The 13,741-nt window shown below is 44.5% G+C and overlaps 1 protein-coding gene across 1 annotated transcript in view; it reads left to right on the top strand.

Moving 5' to 3' along the window:
• The window catches only part of LOC136843977 (protein argonaute-2-like), a 564,386-nt gene that overhangs the window by 369,996 nt on the left and 180,649 nt on the right, over positions 1 to 13,741 (top strand). Inside the window, exon 13 of the mRNA XM_067112994.1 lies at positions 10,430 to 10,566. Coding sequence (XP_066969095.1) covers positions 10,430 to 10,566 — 137 coding nt within the window. The remainder of the gene's footprint in view (positions 1 to 10,429; positions 10,567 to 13,741) is intronic.

Raw genomic sequence — 13,741 nt, 5'->3', positions numbered from 1 at the left:
GCGACTTAGGAAAAAAGTTTTTTTCAAAAATTCACCATAAATCGAAATATTGTGCTAAGAGACTTCCAATTTGTTGCAAAATGAAGGTACATGATTGAATATTACTAGAATGTAAGAGTTTTAGCTTACAATTGCGTTTTTCGACCATTTCGGTCGAGTCAAAGTTGACGAAAGTTGAAATTTTTGTAGTCGGCGTGCAGTGCGTCCACTTGGCACCCAACAGACAATTTTAGTCGACGTATGATACGTCCAGTAGGCGTTTAAGGGTTAAATATCAAACTAACATTCCTTTCCTAGGTCACATGACAGAATAAAGTATTGCAAATCATTGGCCTTCTTCAGAAATGTCTTTTTGAGAAGTCTGAAAGTACAGGGTGGGCATCAGAGACAGTGTTCTTAAAACATTACTGCCATGAGCTTGAACATATTGTCTACACTGACGTCAGTAGGTGGTGCGGTTAGTCCTGAAAATGGCTCTACAGCAGAAAACCAGGGTCTTCTAACGATGAGTAACATTGCTGGGAAGATACTCCACTTGACCAGCATGACAGCAATGGAGCTGGTCTTTTGCCTGCCCTGGTCATAAACAAGATTTCAACATCAAATAGTCATCTTACATTTTTGATGCAGGAAAAAAACTGGGTTAAGCTAAAAGCTGCATAAGGGAAAATGCCCTCTTATCTTTGAGTCCATTATACTCTATCACGTGTCATAGTATTTTCATTATGACACAATGCCCCTACAAGACCAGGCATAGAAAATATTTCTTTGATACTAGTCTAGTCACCATGGAGTGCTGGAGACACCATGGGGTTTTTGCAAGAACTCAACAGGCGACTAAAAATAGGTTTTTCTATGTCAAAACCTGTTTTTAATCATGCAGTGTATTAGTTAAAGAATTACTTTGTATGTTAGTGGTTAAAAAAAAAAAAAAAAAAAAAAATTAGATTCATGCAACATTCAAAATTTAGCATTTTTTCAATGTTTTGAAAGTTATGAACTTGGAAAAAATTTCTCAGGAGCAGTGTCTGACATTGGAAGGTCATAAAGTAAACAGTGCACACCACCATATGTTGACAAAAATACATAGTAAACGTTTCCTATGGGGGGAGGAAATGCAGAAAACAGGAATTCATCAAAGAACGAGTTAAATCAGGAAGATAGAAATAAGTAGGAATATTTTACGATATGAACAATTATTCTTGTGATTATAAAAAGGAACAGGTTCTTCTTCCTTGTGTGGTAAAAATTCTTACTAGGCAGAGTAGGCGCACAGAGCAAAATTTGAAATTACAGGTGGCAAATGGGTGTGCTCCAAACACAATTTTGACTTGTGACTCTGTTTGTATCTCTGAATATTCGTAAATAGGGTGGTGACTCTATTGTGTTTTGCTTTTATTGTTAACCACATCCATTTAGGTACAGCATTGCCAGGTATGGAAGAATTGTTAGACCTGAAATTATGTGTTAGTTATTTTTTACAGTTTTGACGTATTAATATTATAATTCTGCCAGTACATAACCTAGGGGTTTCTGAGTTCAGTCCCGTGTCAGCCGGTGAAATTCCATTACAGCACGAATTTCAAGGTATAATAATGCTAGATATACCAGAGAAAAAGAGCTTTCAGGAAAGCTGTGGTTACTACCCCCATCGGCGTCTTCTAGGAAGGACGTGGGGGTATAAGGAAGGGTGAGTGAAATACCACTACCACGGAAACATACTCGAAAGATCTCTCTCCTTATCAAAACCCCGGAACAGAGCGGTGAGCGTTACAGCCCCTACACTCAACACCCGCCAGGCCAGCGACACCAGCTCCACCTACCACATTCCATTTTCTAGCACGTGATTGCATCCATTTCTTTTGTGTGCTCGTCTTCCTTTTTTTGGATTATTTTCATCAACGCCATGTCATCGAGCAGCTTTACCATCTCCAAGTTAAGTACCATCTTCTTGTGGGGTTTTGTTCTTTTTTTTTTGGCTGTTATGGTCTCGTATTTTCATAAATATTGAGATCTTTTTATGACGCCACGGCGTCCTCCGCCAGCCATGTCGACCGTGAGGCGACTCCTTCAGTTCTTTTCAGTTGGGTTGTCTCTCGTCGTTATAGATAGATTTTACCCCTTGGTTCCCTTCCTGGTGGTTCCCTCGGTGGCTCCCCCTTTGTTTCACGAAATTACGTTTCATTGGCCTGTCGGCCTTTGTTAGAGTGATGCCCGTCCAGGTACCCCAGGTTGGGTTCATTATTATTTTTGGTCTCAACTAGGCTAATTATTTTATTCTTGAAGATGGTGCTCTCTCTTTTATTTTTATTTATTTTGTTGTTTACCTCCTTGTGGTGGTGGCAGCCTCAGATCTAACCGCTTCCCGTGGTAGGCTATGCACCTATTGAGCACATTTTGTTCCATTTTATGTGATGGTTATTTTGTGGAGTAGGTTTGTTTGCTTCCATCCCCTTGCCCTGGGTGTGGAGATCATCAGGTTGAGGAGTTTTGGTTGCTGTTTCCTCAGGGTCGTTTTTGGTGGGCAGAGTAGGCCTTAGTTCTCTTCCTTCATTTGGGAATAGAGTTCTTTGGATGTGTTTCCTCTGGGCTAGTCGCCTCCTTGCCCCCATTCTCGATCCCGGTTGGTTCTCGGCACAAAAAATTTCTCTCCCTGTTTGCTTCCCCTCCTCCCCTTCTGCACTCCTCCCTTTTCCTAGCCTATACTAGGTTAGGTCCTATGAAGGCTTCGCCTAGGTAGAAGTCGGGCATCGGGTTGCGTTGCTTTCAGTAGTCAGGCTACCCTCCCAAGTTTCATTATTCTGGGAGGTATGGGTGCAGTTGGTGGGTGATATGTTTTCCCCTGTCTCCTGTTCCCTTCCTGGTAGCCTACCCCTCTCCTACTCCACCCCCTCCCCCTCTCCCCCCAGCCTTGCTCTACTCGTGCGGGTGGCGCTAGATGGCGTTTTCTCCGAGTTCAGGGACTTCTCCTGTTGGTAGAGGATTCGCTCCCTCCATACGTCCCCCTAGCATCGCTGTGTTGGTGTTGGTGGTTCGTTTACTCGAGCGATGTTGAGACACTATCCCACACCTCTCTCCCGTCGGGTTCGTAGATAGGGTAAAATATAATTGCTCCGCCTTATGTTATGAACATCCGAGCATTTTGCCCGTCTTGTTTCTCGGCGGGAAGTAAGTGGAAGGATTTTCATTTATATAAGGAGCGGATCCCTCCGGTCTCTTGAGTTCTTACCATCACTTGTTTAATGTTATTTTTGAATGATTTTAGATAAGTCTGTTTATCTAACAGAATACTCTCCTTAATCATATTATATATACGTAGTGTCGGTCCTACACCGGGGGCTCCGCCGTTATTTTACTGGCAGCCCTTGTGGTTGGTTCTGGTTTCTCATTCTTTCATTCCCCGGAGTATTCCGGTCTGAAACTTTTACCTTCCACTCTGTAATTTAGAGGCTTATTGGCCCAGTTTATGATAAGGGGTTCTTCTCCACGGAGTATTCCGGTTGCAGTTGATTTTCGGCCTTGCCAGCTTTAGTTTGCTTAGGGTGGGAGGTTCGTATACTTTTCTACTTACAGACTGTTGGCTGTGAGGCGGGGTACCGCTTCCTCAACAACCTTCACGGTCCGCGTGGTTGCGGACCACGCTGGTTGTGCGGTCCGACTGGATGACCTGGTAGTCTGGCACCCTGATGGTTGTGAGGTTTGCTTCGCTCTCTGTGCAACCGTCCAGGATGAGTCGGTAAGTGACAGTCTTCTTCCGTTTACGCGCTCCTCCTATTATATTGTATATTGTTTATGAGGTTCCCGGACTGTTTTTTCGTTCTTAGCTAATTGTTGGTTTTCTTACAGGCGGACGAGTCTTCCAAGAAGTCTGCCTTGGAATCCCTCAGGCCTGGGTGGCTGGGTTTGGTAGGAATGTTCCGTCGGGGAAGCCCTCGTCCTCGGCCAGCTAAGTTGAGGACCTGCTCTACCCAGCGCGGGTGGCGGACGCAGTGCCTGAAGATCTTGCCACCCCCCCATCATCCAGCAAATCCGGGATGACCCAGCCACCCAAGTGGATATCCTCGCTGAGGTCTCGGAGTCGCCGCCTTGGACTTAGACCTGGAACCCATGAACGTAGAGCAGGACCAGGTGGTAAGTGGCGAGGTAGGTGAGGTTGTTGGGCAGGCCCCCTTTTTTGACTCCCCTGTTTCATCTGTTTCTTCCTTCACAGGTTTGTGAAGTCTTCCTCCTTGGGTGATAGAGCTCCATCTGCTATCCCCAAGTTGAAGTTGAAGACTTCATGGAAGGCGAAGGAGCTATAAGTCCTCGTCTTCCAGAAGGCATCGCCCTTCCCAAATCGAAGGCTAAGGTCTCCCAGGACCTGTAGCCTCCCGGGAGCAAGTCTGGTTCCTCCGGCAAAGCGCGAGTAAGAGGGCTGCAAAACCAAGCCCTCCTCGCCAGCCTGCCTTTGGCGATGAGCCTTTGCGAACCAACTTTTCAAAAGTTTCACGGAGGATTTAGATCCAAGATTCGGTAAAATCTCCGAGAAGTTGGCCGATCTGTGATAATATACTGGCGGAATGGCTCACCCACCAGCGAACCCCAGTATGTTATCCCCGACACAGCGGACCTCCGCCGTTCGATGTCGATAACCCTTGGCGTTTAGCATTCCGGGCCATCAACATGATGGCAAGCTCACGAGTTGAAGGTCTTGTACGAGGCGGCTGGAGGTGGAGTTCTTCCCGATCTCTTGCCCCTGAGGCTTCGTGAGACTTACGGAGGAAGCATGGATTCGGTCAGATAAGGTTCCTAGGGAGACTGTCATCGTCCTAGGGACCAAGCTCGATCGGCTCTTCTGCACTCTGCCGGGTGGCAGGCAGACAATACGAAGTTGACTCCTTTCAGGGCAACTTCACAATGTTAGCCCTGGAGACAACCTGCCCACCCCTTGCTTGAACAAAGTACGCTCTGGCTCACGCCCGGCGTGCTGATAGTAATCCATTGCCGCAGCTGAGGGAAACAGACCCTACTTCCCTGGTATTCCCAGGAAGTGTGAGTTCTGGTGGGCCCACGTCCACTTTCACTGTTGAAGCTGGACCCCTTCTGTGCTTCCTCGCAGTTCAGTGAGCAGCTCCCCAAGCTGCGGAATCTTTTTGAAAGCGGAGTTTGATGCGGACTAAGTTAGCCCAGTCCTTGAACTCCGTCTGCCTTCTACTGAAGCTACTGCGTCTCTCTTGTGAATGAGCCATTCTTTCAGGTTTTGGCTAAGTCCCTGCTGCTGGCTTTCAGTCTGACCTGTTGAAGGTTCATCATGGCCAGACTGGAATGCAGGAAGTTCATCTTTGCCGATGCTACTATCCGCCACGAGCCTAACAAGCTCGTAAAAAGCTCGATCTGGGGACCTAACCTCTTCCCAGAAGAGGAGGTCACAAATGTTATGGCGAAGCTACAAGGGCCAACCAGAGTCTGCGTTCGCTGGGGCATTTCTGCCTACAAAGCGCAAGACCCCAGAATCTCGGCGAGAGGAGGCAAACATTTCAGGAGGCATAGGGCCCCACCTCAGGCGGTAGTTCAAGCCGTCCTGGTCTTGCAGGGCACAGCCCTCCCTCAAGGCTCACCCCCCAGCAATATGTGCTGGTCAACCAGCTCAGCTGCGCCTTCATATGTGGCCTCAGCGTACCCCCATATGAGGGCCGTGGATCTTTCACAGCCTTAATAGGATAGCAAGGGAAGAGGCAGGAGCCCCTCATAGAGAAAAGCCCACACCACCCCAAGGAAGACCTGGACGTGGTAGAGGAATAAACCGCTCCCTCCCACTGAGAGAACTCAGGTAGGTGGTCGCCTGTATTGGTTCAGGGACCAATGGACCTTCAGCCCTTGGGCACACAGCATTGTGTCAAAGGAATAGGATGGAGCTGGATCAAGAAGACCCTCCTCCTCTAACCAGGTTTTACCAGCCACCACATCAATCCTACAGGATTCGTGACAAATTGCTCGACAAACAAGCAATAAAGAAAGTAAGGCACCTAAAGTTTCAAGGCAGGTTATTCACTGTTCCCAAAAAGACTCCGATCAGCAAAAAGTGATCCTGGATCTGAGCGTCTAAATCTCTACATAAAATCGACAAATTTAGCATGCTTACGGTAGCTCAGGTGCGGACTCTACTTCACGCGTGGGCCGTCACCACCTCTGTCGATCTTTCACGGCTTATTATCACACAGCGGAACTTCTCTCAGTTCCTCGGTTTCAGACTCAGGAATCAAGCCTACTCCTTCAGGGTCATGCCCTTTGGTCTAAACATTGCGCCCAGGTATTCACCAAGCTGGCGGACGGTAGTGCAACAACTCCGGTCTCGAGGATATCCTAGCAGCGTACCTAGGCGATTGGATAATTTGGACCAACAGTTCCGGGTGTCAGAGGGCTCGTTTAGTCATCAATTTCCTGGAGTCGTTAGGTTTTCAACTGAACAGAGAAGTCGCCTGACTCAGCCGATTTCAGTGGCTGGGTCTCCCAGTGGGATCTGTCCTCTCACCGTTATCTCTCCGTTCCCAAGAGGAAAGAGATGGCATCTCTGGAAATTTCTCAAAAATCAATCAGCATCCCCTTGATCCCAAGAAAAGAGTCCTTAGGTCTCTTCAATTTGCCTCAGGTTCTTAAAAGCGAAACTAAAGACATAAACAGAGTGTGGCCAGTCGAGCCAATGTCAAGCTCAGAGACAAAGGTCTCCTCTATTCCTCGAATCTTAAAGACAAGACTGTGGCCTTGGACCACAGTCAGAGGCCAATCAAAACAGTTCCTTCCAATTTCCCCCTCGGCACTAGTTGTTACAGCGCTTCCTAAAGCGGCTGGGAGTTCACCAAAACAGAAAGTACAAGGGGCGTGGTCCACAATGTTTCAGCAGTTCCATATAAACACCCTGGAAGCTGGCGGTCTTTCTAACTCTGAAAATCCGCCCCCAACGGATTCATATCAGGTTGGTATTGGACAGCGCGGTGGTAGTTCATTGCATCAACAGGGGCGGCTCCAAATCAGGTCGAGTAAACCAAGTAATGGTTGCTATCTTCTCCCTGGCGAACAAGCACGGCTGGCACCTGTCAGCCACCCACCTGGCGAAGTGCGAGGCGTGGTGGCGGATTCCCTGTCCCAGGGCTCTCCGTTGGAGCGGGTGGTCCCTGGGCGTGGAGTCTTTCAAATGGATTTGCTGCCGGGTTCGGGCCTCAAGTGGATCTGTTACGGAGAACGCTTCAAGCTCCTGTTATGTGGCCCCAACCTGGACCCTCAGGCGTCGCCATAGACGCAATGACAGTAGATTGGAACAATTGGGAGAAGATTTATCTTTTCCTCCAATAAATTTACTGCTGAAAGTATTACACAAACTCAGGACATTCAAGGTCAATTAGCCCTAGTAGCCCCTATTGGCCGAAGAGCAAGTGGTCCCTCTTCTTTGGGAACTGGGATTACGGAGTCTTGATTCCCAAGCCCATCCTGACCCAGACAGTACAAACCAAGACTGTGTCAGCTTCCTCAAGAATTCAGAATGCCCTAGTTTTATGGACTTTATAAAATTCGCAGCCCAAAAGGAGCGAACATTGACCCTGTCAACACTCTGTTTTTAGAATCAGATAAAAGAGATTCTACTATTAGACAGTATGACTCAGCAGTCAAAAAAATTAGCCTCCTTCCTAAAAGCATCTGAAGCCAAAATCAGACAGCTAATTTAGGAGTTTCCTTCTTTAGATCATTGTTTGAAAGGCCTTGCTCGGCCACTATTACCACAATCAATCAGCATTAAAAAGTATTTCTTTCTGACTTTAAAATCGACCTTACAGATTCTTACTTTTCATCTATCCCCAGAGCATGCGCTCGTCTGAGACCAGTATCACGCCCACATTCTGTTGGCGTGGTTTCTCAATGGCGATCTTAAGTTAGCATCAGAGATGGATAACTTTCATTGCTCTTATCAGGATCTGTTAAGAAGACTTTATTTTTGATTAGCTTGGCTTCAGGTGCTAGAATCTCAGAGCTGTCGGCTCTCACTAGAGTGATAATTTTGTGAACTTCCTCCCGTCTGGAGAGGTCCTCCTTTCCCCTGACCTAGATTTTTAGCCAAGAACGAAGACCCACAGGACAGATGGTCTCCTTGGAAGGTGGTGCCCCTTCCTCCAAGACCAGTCTTTATGTCCAGTTTATACACTTAAATCTTACCTTTTAAGAACTCACAGGTAAGTCGGGTCCTCTTTTTATCAGGGAGAAAGGTGGTACTCTTTCACTAAATGCTATAAGACAACAAATTCTGTATTTTATTAAACAGGCCAACCCAGATTCAGTTCTAAGGTTCATGATATTCGAGCAGTTGCTACTTCCATTAATTACTTTCATAATATGGACTTCTCAGAGTTATCTAAATTCCCGAGTTGAAATCACCTCTAGTGTTTAAAACGCCACTATTTAAAAACACTCGAAGCCCTGAAATTTTCTACCATAGCTGTGGGAAGTGTCATCTCCCCACCTTAACTAATCATATCCTTGTCCTTTCCTTTCCCCCCCCGCCCGCCTGCCTCATTTACTTTTCTGCTTATTCTCCTGGTTGATTATACCTCACTGCCTGGCTCCTCATATTGATGTTTCTTGTCTCTGTTGATGGAAAAATGTAATCTGACATGTTATGATTTGTTTTTCTTGTGGGGTACTAGGCAGTTTATTTGACTCCATGCACCCCAGATAATGTATATGTTATTTCTCATTGATTTTGTCTCTTACGTGTTTAGCCTAAGTTTACGTGTATAGTTTAAGGTTATATTTGCATTTATTTTTATGCATTTCATGTTTCAATTTGCTTTTTAAGTAATTTTAAGGATTTTGGGGCCTCTTCCCGTCGTGCCGGGGACTTCCCCACATTTCATAGTATTAAGTTTTATGTTTATATGCCTTAGGTTTAATATTCTTGCTGCATGTAGATTCCCTTGATTAAAATTATTTGTAAATTTATGCCTTTTTCTTCCAGATTACCATTTCTTTTTCCTGGTAGTTGCAGCCTTGGCATGATTCTCTATCACTATTTCACCGGCTGACACAGGACTGGACTCAGAAAGGGATTTGACAAGGAAAATCTATTTCTGAGCCGTGTCCAGATGACCTCCCTGGCTCACCATGCTTACTTTACCAAGTCTGGGGTTAGTGCTAACCTGGAATGAGGTAGGTGGCGCTGGTGTCATGATTCTGGCGGAGTGTTTGGGTGTGGGGCTGCTCACCGCTCTGTTCCGGGGTTTTGATAAGGAGAAAGGAGTATGTTTCCTAGTAAGACCCTTCCCTCTATTTCTGGTAGACTGTAACCCAGCTTTCCTGAAAGCTCTTTTTCTCTAGTATATCTAGCATTATTATACCTAGCGTGCTGTAATGGAATTTCCGGGTGGAGAAATAGATTTTCCTTTGTCAAAATCCCTTTTTCATGGAACACGATGCCAAGTGAGGCATGGTCTGGGCATACACAGTACAAGTTTGATCAAGTTGTTGCGCCTTACTTCCTATTGCATAGTAAAAAAGGTCAAGTTGTTGTGTCTTCCTATTTGAATAGAGTAAAGGTATTTATGATTATTAGGTTTGCATGAAAAAGTGCTTTATTGTAAAAAGTTTTATTATGTATATTTAAGGGGTGCTCCGACTGCTGAATTTCGAGCAATTATACACTGTTTTGGACTGTATGTGTAAATTAACATTTTTAGAAACATTGCTGAAAAAATTTTTAGATTGGCTCACTTGTATGGCACTGTGAACGACAAATTGTAAAAAACGTAAGAGATTCCGATCTGGATTAGGATAAGTTTGAGTTACCACTGCTTTTGGACTGTTTTATATGTAAATAAACTGAGTTACTACCCAAAAAAGTTTAGATTAGTTCAGGGATAATTTTGTTCCGCCGGCTGAGTGCTGGCACTGTGAAAGGACAGAGTGTAAAAAAGGATGAACGAGTGTAGTATTAAAAAATAATGTCAGATCCCCATTTTCAATAGGATGTGTTCCTGGTTTACACTATAGGGGGTAACTTGTTGTCCCGATTTCTCAGGTTTGAAAAGTCCAAAATATTTTTCCTGTTTTCTCAAAACTTACTTTTTTTTTTTCCAAACTAAATGCTTATTTTTCCAAGAAGACTGAACCAAATTTAATGAAACTTAGAGTGTATTATAACTATATGTCTCTATTTTGTTGTCAGAAAAATTGTTTTTCCATGCATCTTTTAATTTTGCATATTAATTTTGAAAAGGTTATTGAATTCAACTGCAAAACAAATGAGCTTACGTTTGATTCCTAAATTTCCCCTTTTCATTAGTATTGTAGAAAAAGTGGTAATAATTTGAAGCAAATCCTTTTGTCAAAAGTCCTCTATTTTTATGGCATCAGCGCTCCTTAAATATTTACTACAGGTTCTGAATTAAATAATTTTTTTCTGCAGCTCCTGTGAAAAAGTATGGAGATCGAATGATTCATGTTCCTACACAGTGTGTGCTGTCTGAAAATGTATCAAAACCAAAGCCTGCCACTATTGGTAATTTGCTTTTCAAGATGAATGCAAAGATGGGTGGCATAAATGTAATTTAATTATTAATTTGGTACATCATTTATAACGTTCTCTTGAAGTTCATATATGAAATATATTTCTGGATCTCCCTCTCACCCGGTGAAATAGTCCATTCTCTCTGTAATTCAGTTGCTAGATACCAGAGAAAGCTTGGCTGGAGTTACTACCCCAAGCATCCACTAGATTTGTTTTGTGAACCTTTTTTATTCCCAATGTCAAAAGTCCCCGAGAGGTTTTATTTGGGATATTTTACAACAGTAATGCAGTTCCATTTAGCAGTTTTTGGGTTTGTTTATCCTTATTTTGTACTCTATTTTGATTTTTTGGCATCCTCACAAAGGTTCTTCTTCAATTAGAGAAGTGCTGTTTTTGGCGTTTGAGCTTCTTATTTTCCTTTCTTTAATAATTAAAGGGATTTATAGCCGTCTCGATCTCCTCTCTCTTATCATGGCTTCGGCATGTTTTGTTTTAATGTTTTATTTGTATCCTTTTTATTGGGATATTTACCATTAATGATCTAACTTTGGTGGGTTTGATTAATTTTATGTTTGTTCTGTCACCCAACCCCCTGGGCCCATAAGCTTTTTATCATGGCTTCATTCGAGGTGATTTTGATTCGGGAGTGATGTTTTAGCGTTTAGGCTCGAGCTACCCCTCGGGCCCAGCCTTTATCATGGCTTCATTATGAGGTGATTTATAGCGTTGGCTGACTATCGGGCCCGGGTTTCATTACGAAAGTGTTGTTGAGCGTTTGGGCTACAGAGCTTCCCCTCGAGCCCATTCGCCATTATCATGGCCTCATTATGCTTTATTTTTGTCACTCACTTCTCTTAGCCTTTGGGGATCTTATTTTCATTGGTACTGTTACGGTTTTTACTTTGTTTTACTTTGTTTTTATAATTTTGTTTATTTTGTGAATTTTGTGTTCCCTTCCTGGTCAAGTGCTGTCTTGCTGTTTAGGCTCGTGGTTCCCCCTCGGGCCTATTCACTTCTTATTTGGCTTTATTTTGCCTTGTTTTAGACTCACTTCTCTAAGTGTATAGAACATGATTTTCATTAGTACATTTAATTTTGACCTTGTGCTTGGATGCTTTTGAATTTTGTTATTTTTTGGGGTACTTTCATTTAACTGGGAGGTCGGTCATGTCACTTCACGTCCATGTTGTGTTGGGCCTGCTATCCTCCTACATATACCTTATAGACAATTTTGTTTTATTATGATTTTTTTGAGTTATTGGTTGCCTTTACCCCTCTCTAGGCTTTCCTTCCTTTACATCGCCTCAGTTAGGTTAGCCTGGGGTTGGCTGTAACACTACCCTTCAGGGGAAAAATGGTTAGAGGGCGATCTCGATCTGTACGTATGGAGTTTCATGTCGGTGATCTCGTTCTGTACATGTGTGTTTTATGTCTGGTGCTTCCCTTTGTTTGTTTTTGGCTTGGATATATTGCACCTCGTCCACCCCTCTCCTGTTTGACTTTTCACTTAGGCTAATGTTCCTAATAAGTTAAGCTGGAATAGCGAGGGTTTACCTCATGAAGCCTATCTAGTTCAATCCTTCTTTGGGTTGCTTACCAATGGTGACCGGGAGTGCTCCCCCACTCCTGTTCACACTTCTTTTACCAACTATATATATATGTTATTTTGTGGTTTCGAGAGTCCCCTTCTCTCCCTTTTATCCTTTGCTCTCTCTCCCCTTGGTTTGTTTTCAAAGTTTGTTAACTTTCCAAGGCTTTGAGCAATTTATCCTATTTTTATGTTGTAGCCTACATCCCCTCCTCTGCATTGATTGATTGTCCCCTCGGTGTGTCTGAGTTGGCACTCCCACCTGGAGCCTGGAGGTGACCAGGGTGCTCTCCCCACCCTATTTCACACTCCTTTTATCTTTCATTTTGCTCTCCTGGCCGTAGAGGTTTTGCCCTTCCTCTCTTTTTCTCGCTCTTGTCGTGCAACACAGCTTACATAGCGAGGGGATCTATGAGAATCTCTGGCGCCAGGAGAGTGCTGTCCCACCCCTGGTCGCTGCTTTGGGTTATCAACCTCCTGGCCTATCCTTCCCCCTTCCTTTTATGTCATTGTTTCCTTCGTGTGGTGCTTCCTACATGTTCGACCTCACTGTTGGGATCTCATCACGAGGCCAGTTAGCGTTTTCCACCTAACTGTCTTCTGCTTTATTTACTTTCGGCATTCCCTCCCTTTTGCTACTACCTGTTCGGTGTTTCGTTATCTTGTTGGGCGCTCCCTTGTTTTACTGCTGCGGGCGGTTTTAGTGTTTTAGCGGGCGTTTATTCCCCACCGCTATCACTTCGTTCAGGATATCCTCCTCGGGGAGTTTTCCTCTCTTGGCTCGGAGTGCGCCCACTTCCAACAGTTCATAACCTTCCCACATTTTGTTCAAACATAAGTCGCTTCGAATGTTCCGTTGACTCTGTTTTTATGTCTATGAGTTTTGTCCTATTAGCGGTTTCTCTCCGGTTTTCTCGGGGTTTTCCTGGTCTGACTAGGCTAATAGCTGCTCACGGTACTCTGCTCCGGCATCCGTTCAGCATGCCCCCTTTTCTCATACGTTTTTCGGCTGGTTTTGTCAAGTGCAGGAATGCTCGCTATCCTGCAACAAACCAGCGTCACGGAGTCTATAAGCTCCCATTCGAGTGCGCAGTCTGTTTTGGATTTATAGTTTGTACGGAAGGTTATGAAGTGCGCTATGCTCTCCCGAGCAGACTTCTTGATGAACCCGTAGGTTTTTATATATACCTGTCGGTTTCTGTCTCTGCCAAACTCCGCCTCATGTGACTTATTCTTGACTTGGAAGGTTGTAAAATGCGCTTATGCTCTCTCGAGCAGGCTACTTGATGAATCCGTAGGTTTTATTTACACCAGTCGGTTTTATCTCTAAACGCCGCCTCCTTTGGCTTATTATTAGTCGTTTGGCACCCGGCAGGTTGCGTTATGCGCTATGCTCTCCCGAGCAGGCTACCTGATGAATCCGTAGGTTTCATATACACCTGTCGGTTTTATCTCCGTCAAGCTCCGCCTCATGTGGCTTATTAATAGTCGCTCTTTTGATAAATGGTAGGTTTCACATATCGCCTATCGATTTCCCTCCGCCAAACTCCGTCTCGGGCGGGATTCGTTAATTCGGTAGGTTTCATATAAACCTATCGGTTCTCCGCCTCTTGTAACTATTA

Source organism: Macrobrachium rosenbergii, chromosome 12 (genome assembly GCF_040412425.1).
Source record: "Macrobrachium rosenbergii isolate ZJJX-2024 chromosome 12, ASM4041242v1, whole genome shotgun sequence".
Classification (NCBI taxonomy): Eukaryota; Metazoa; Arthropoda; class Malacostraca; order Decapoda; family Palaemonidae; genus Macrobrachium; species Macrobrachium rosenbergii.
This window is presented reverse-complemented; position numbering and strand designations above follow the sequence as displayed.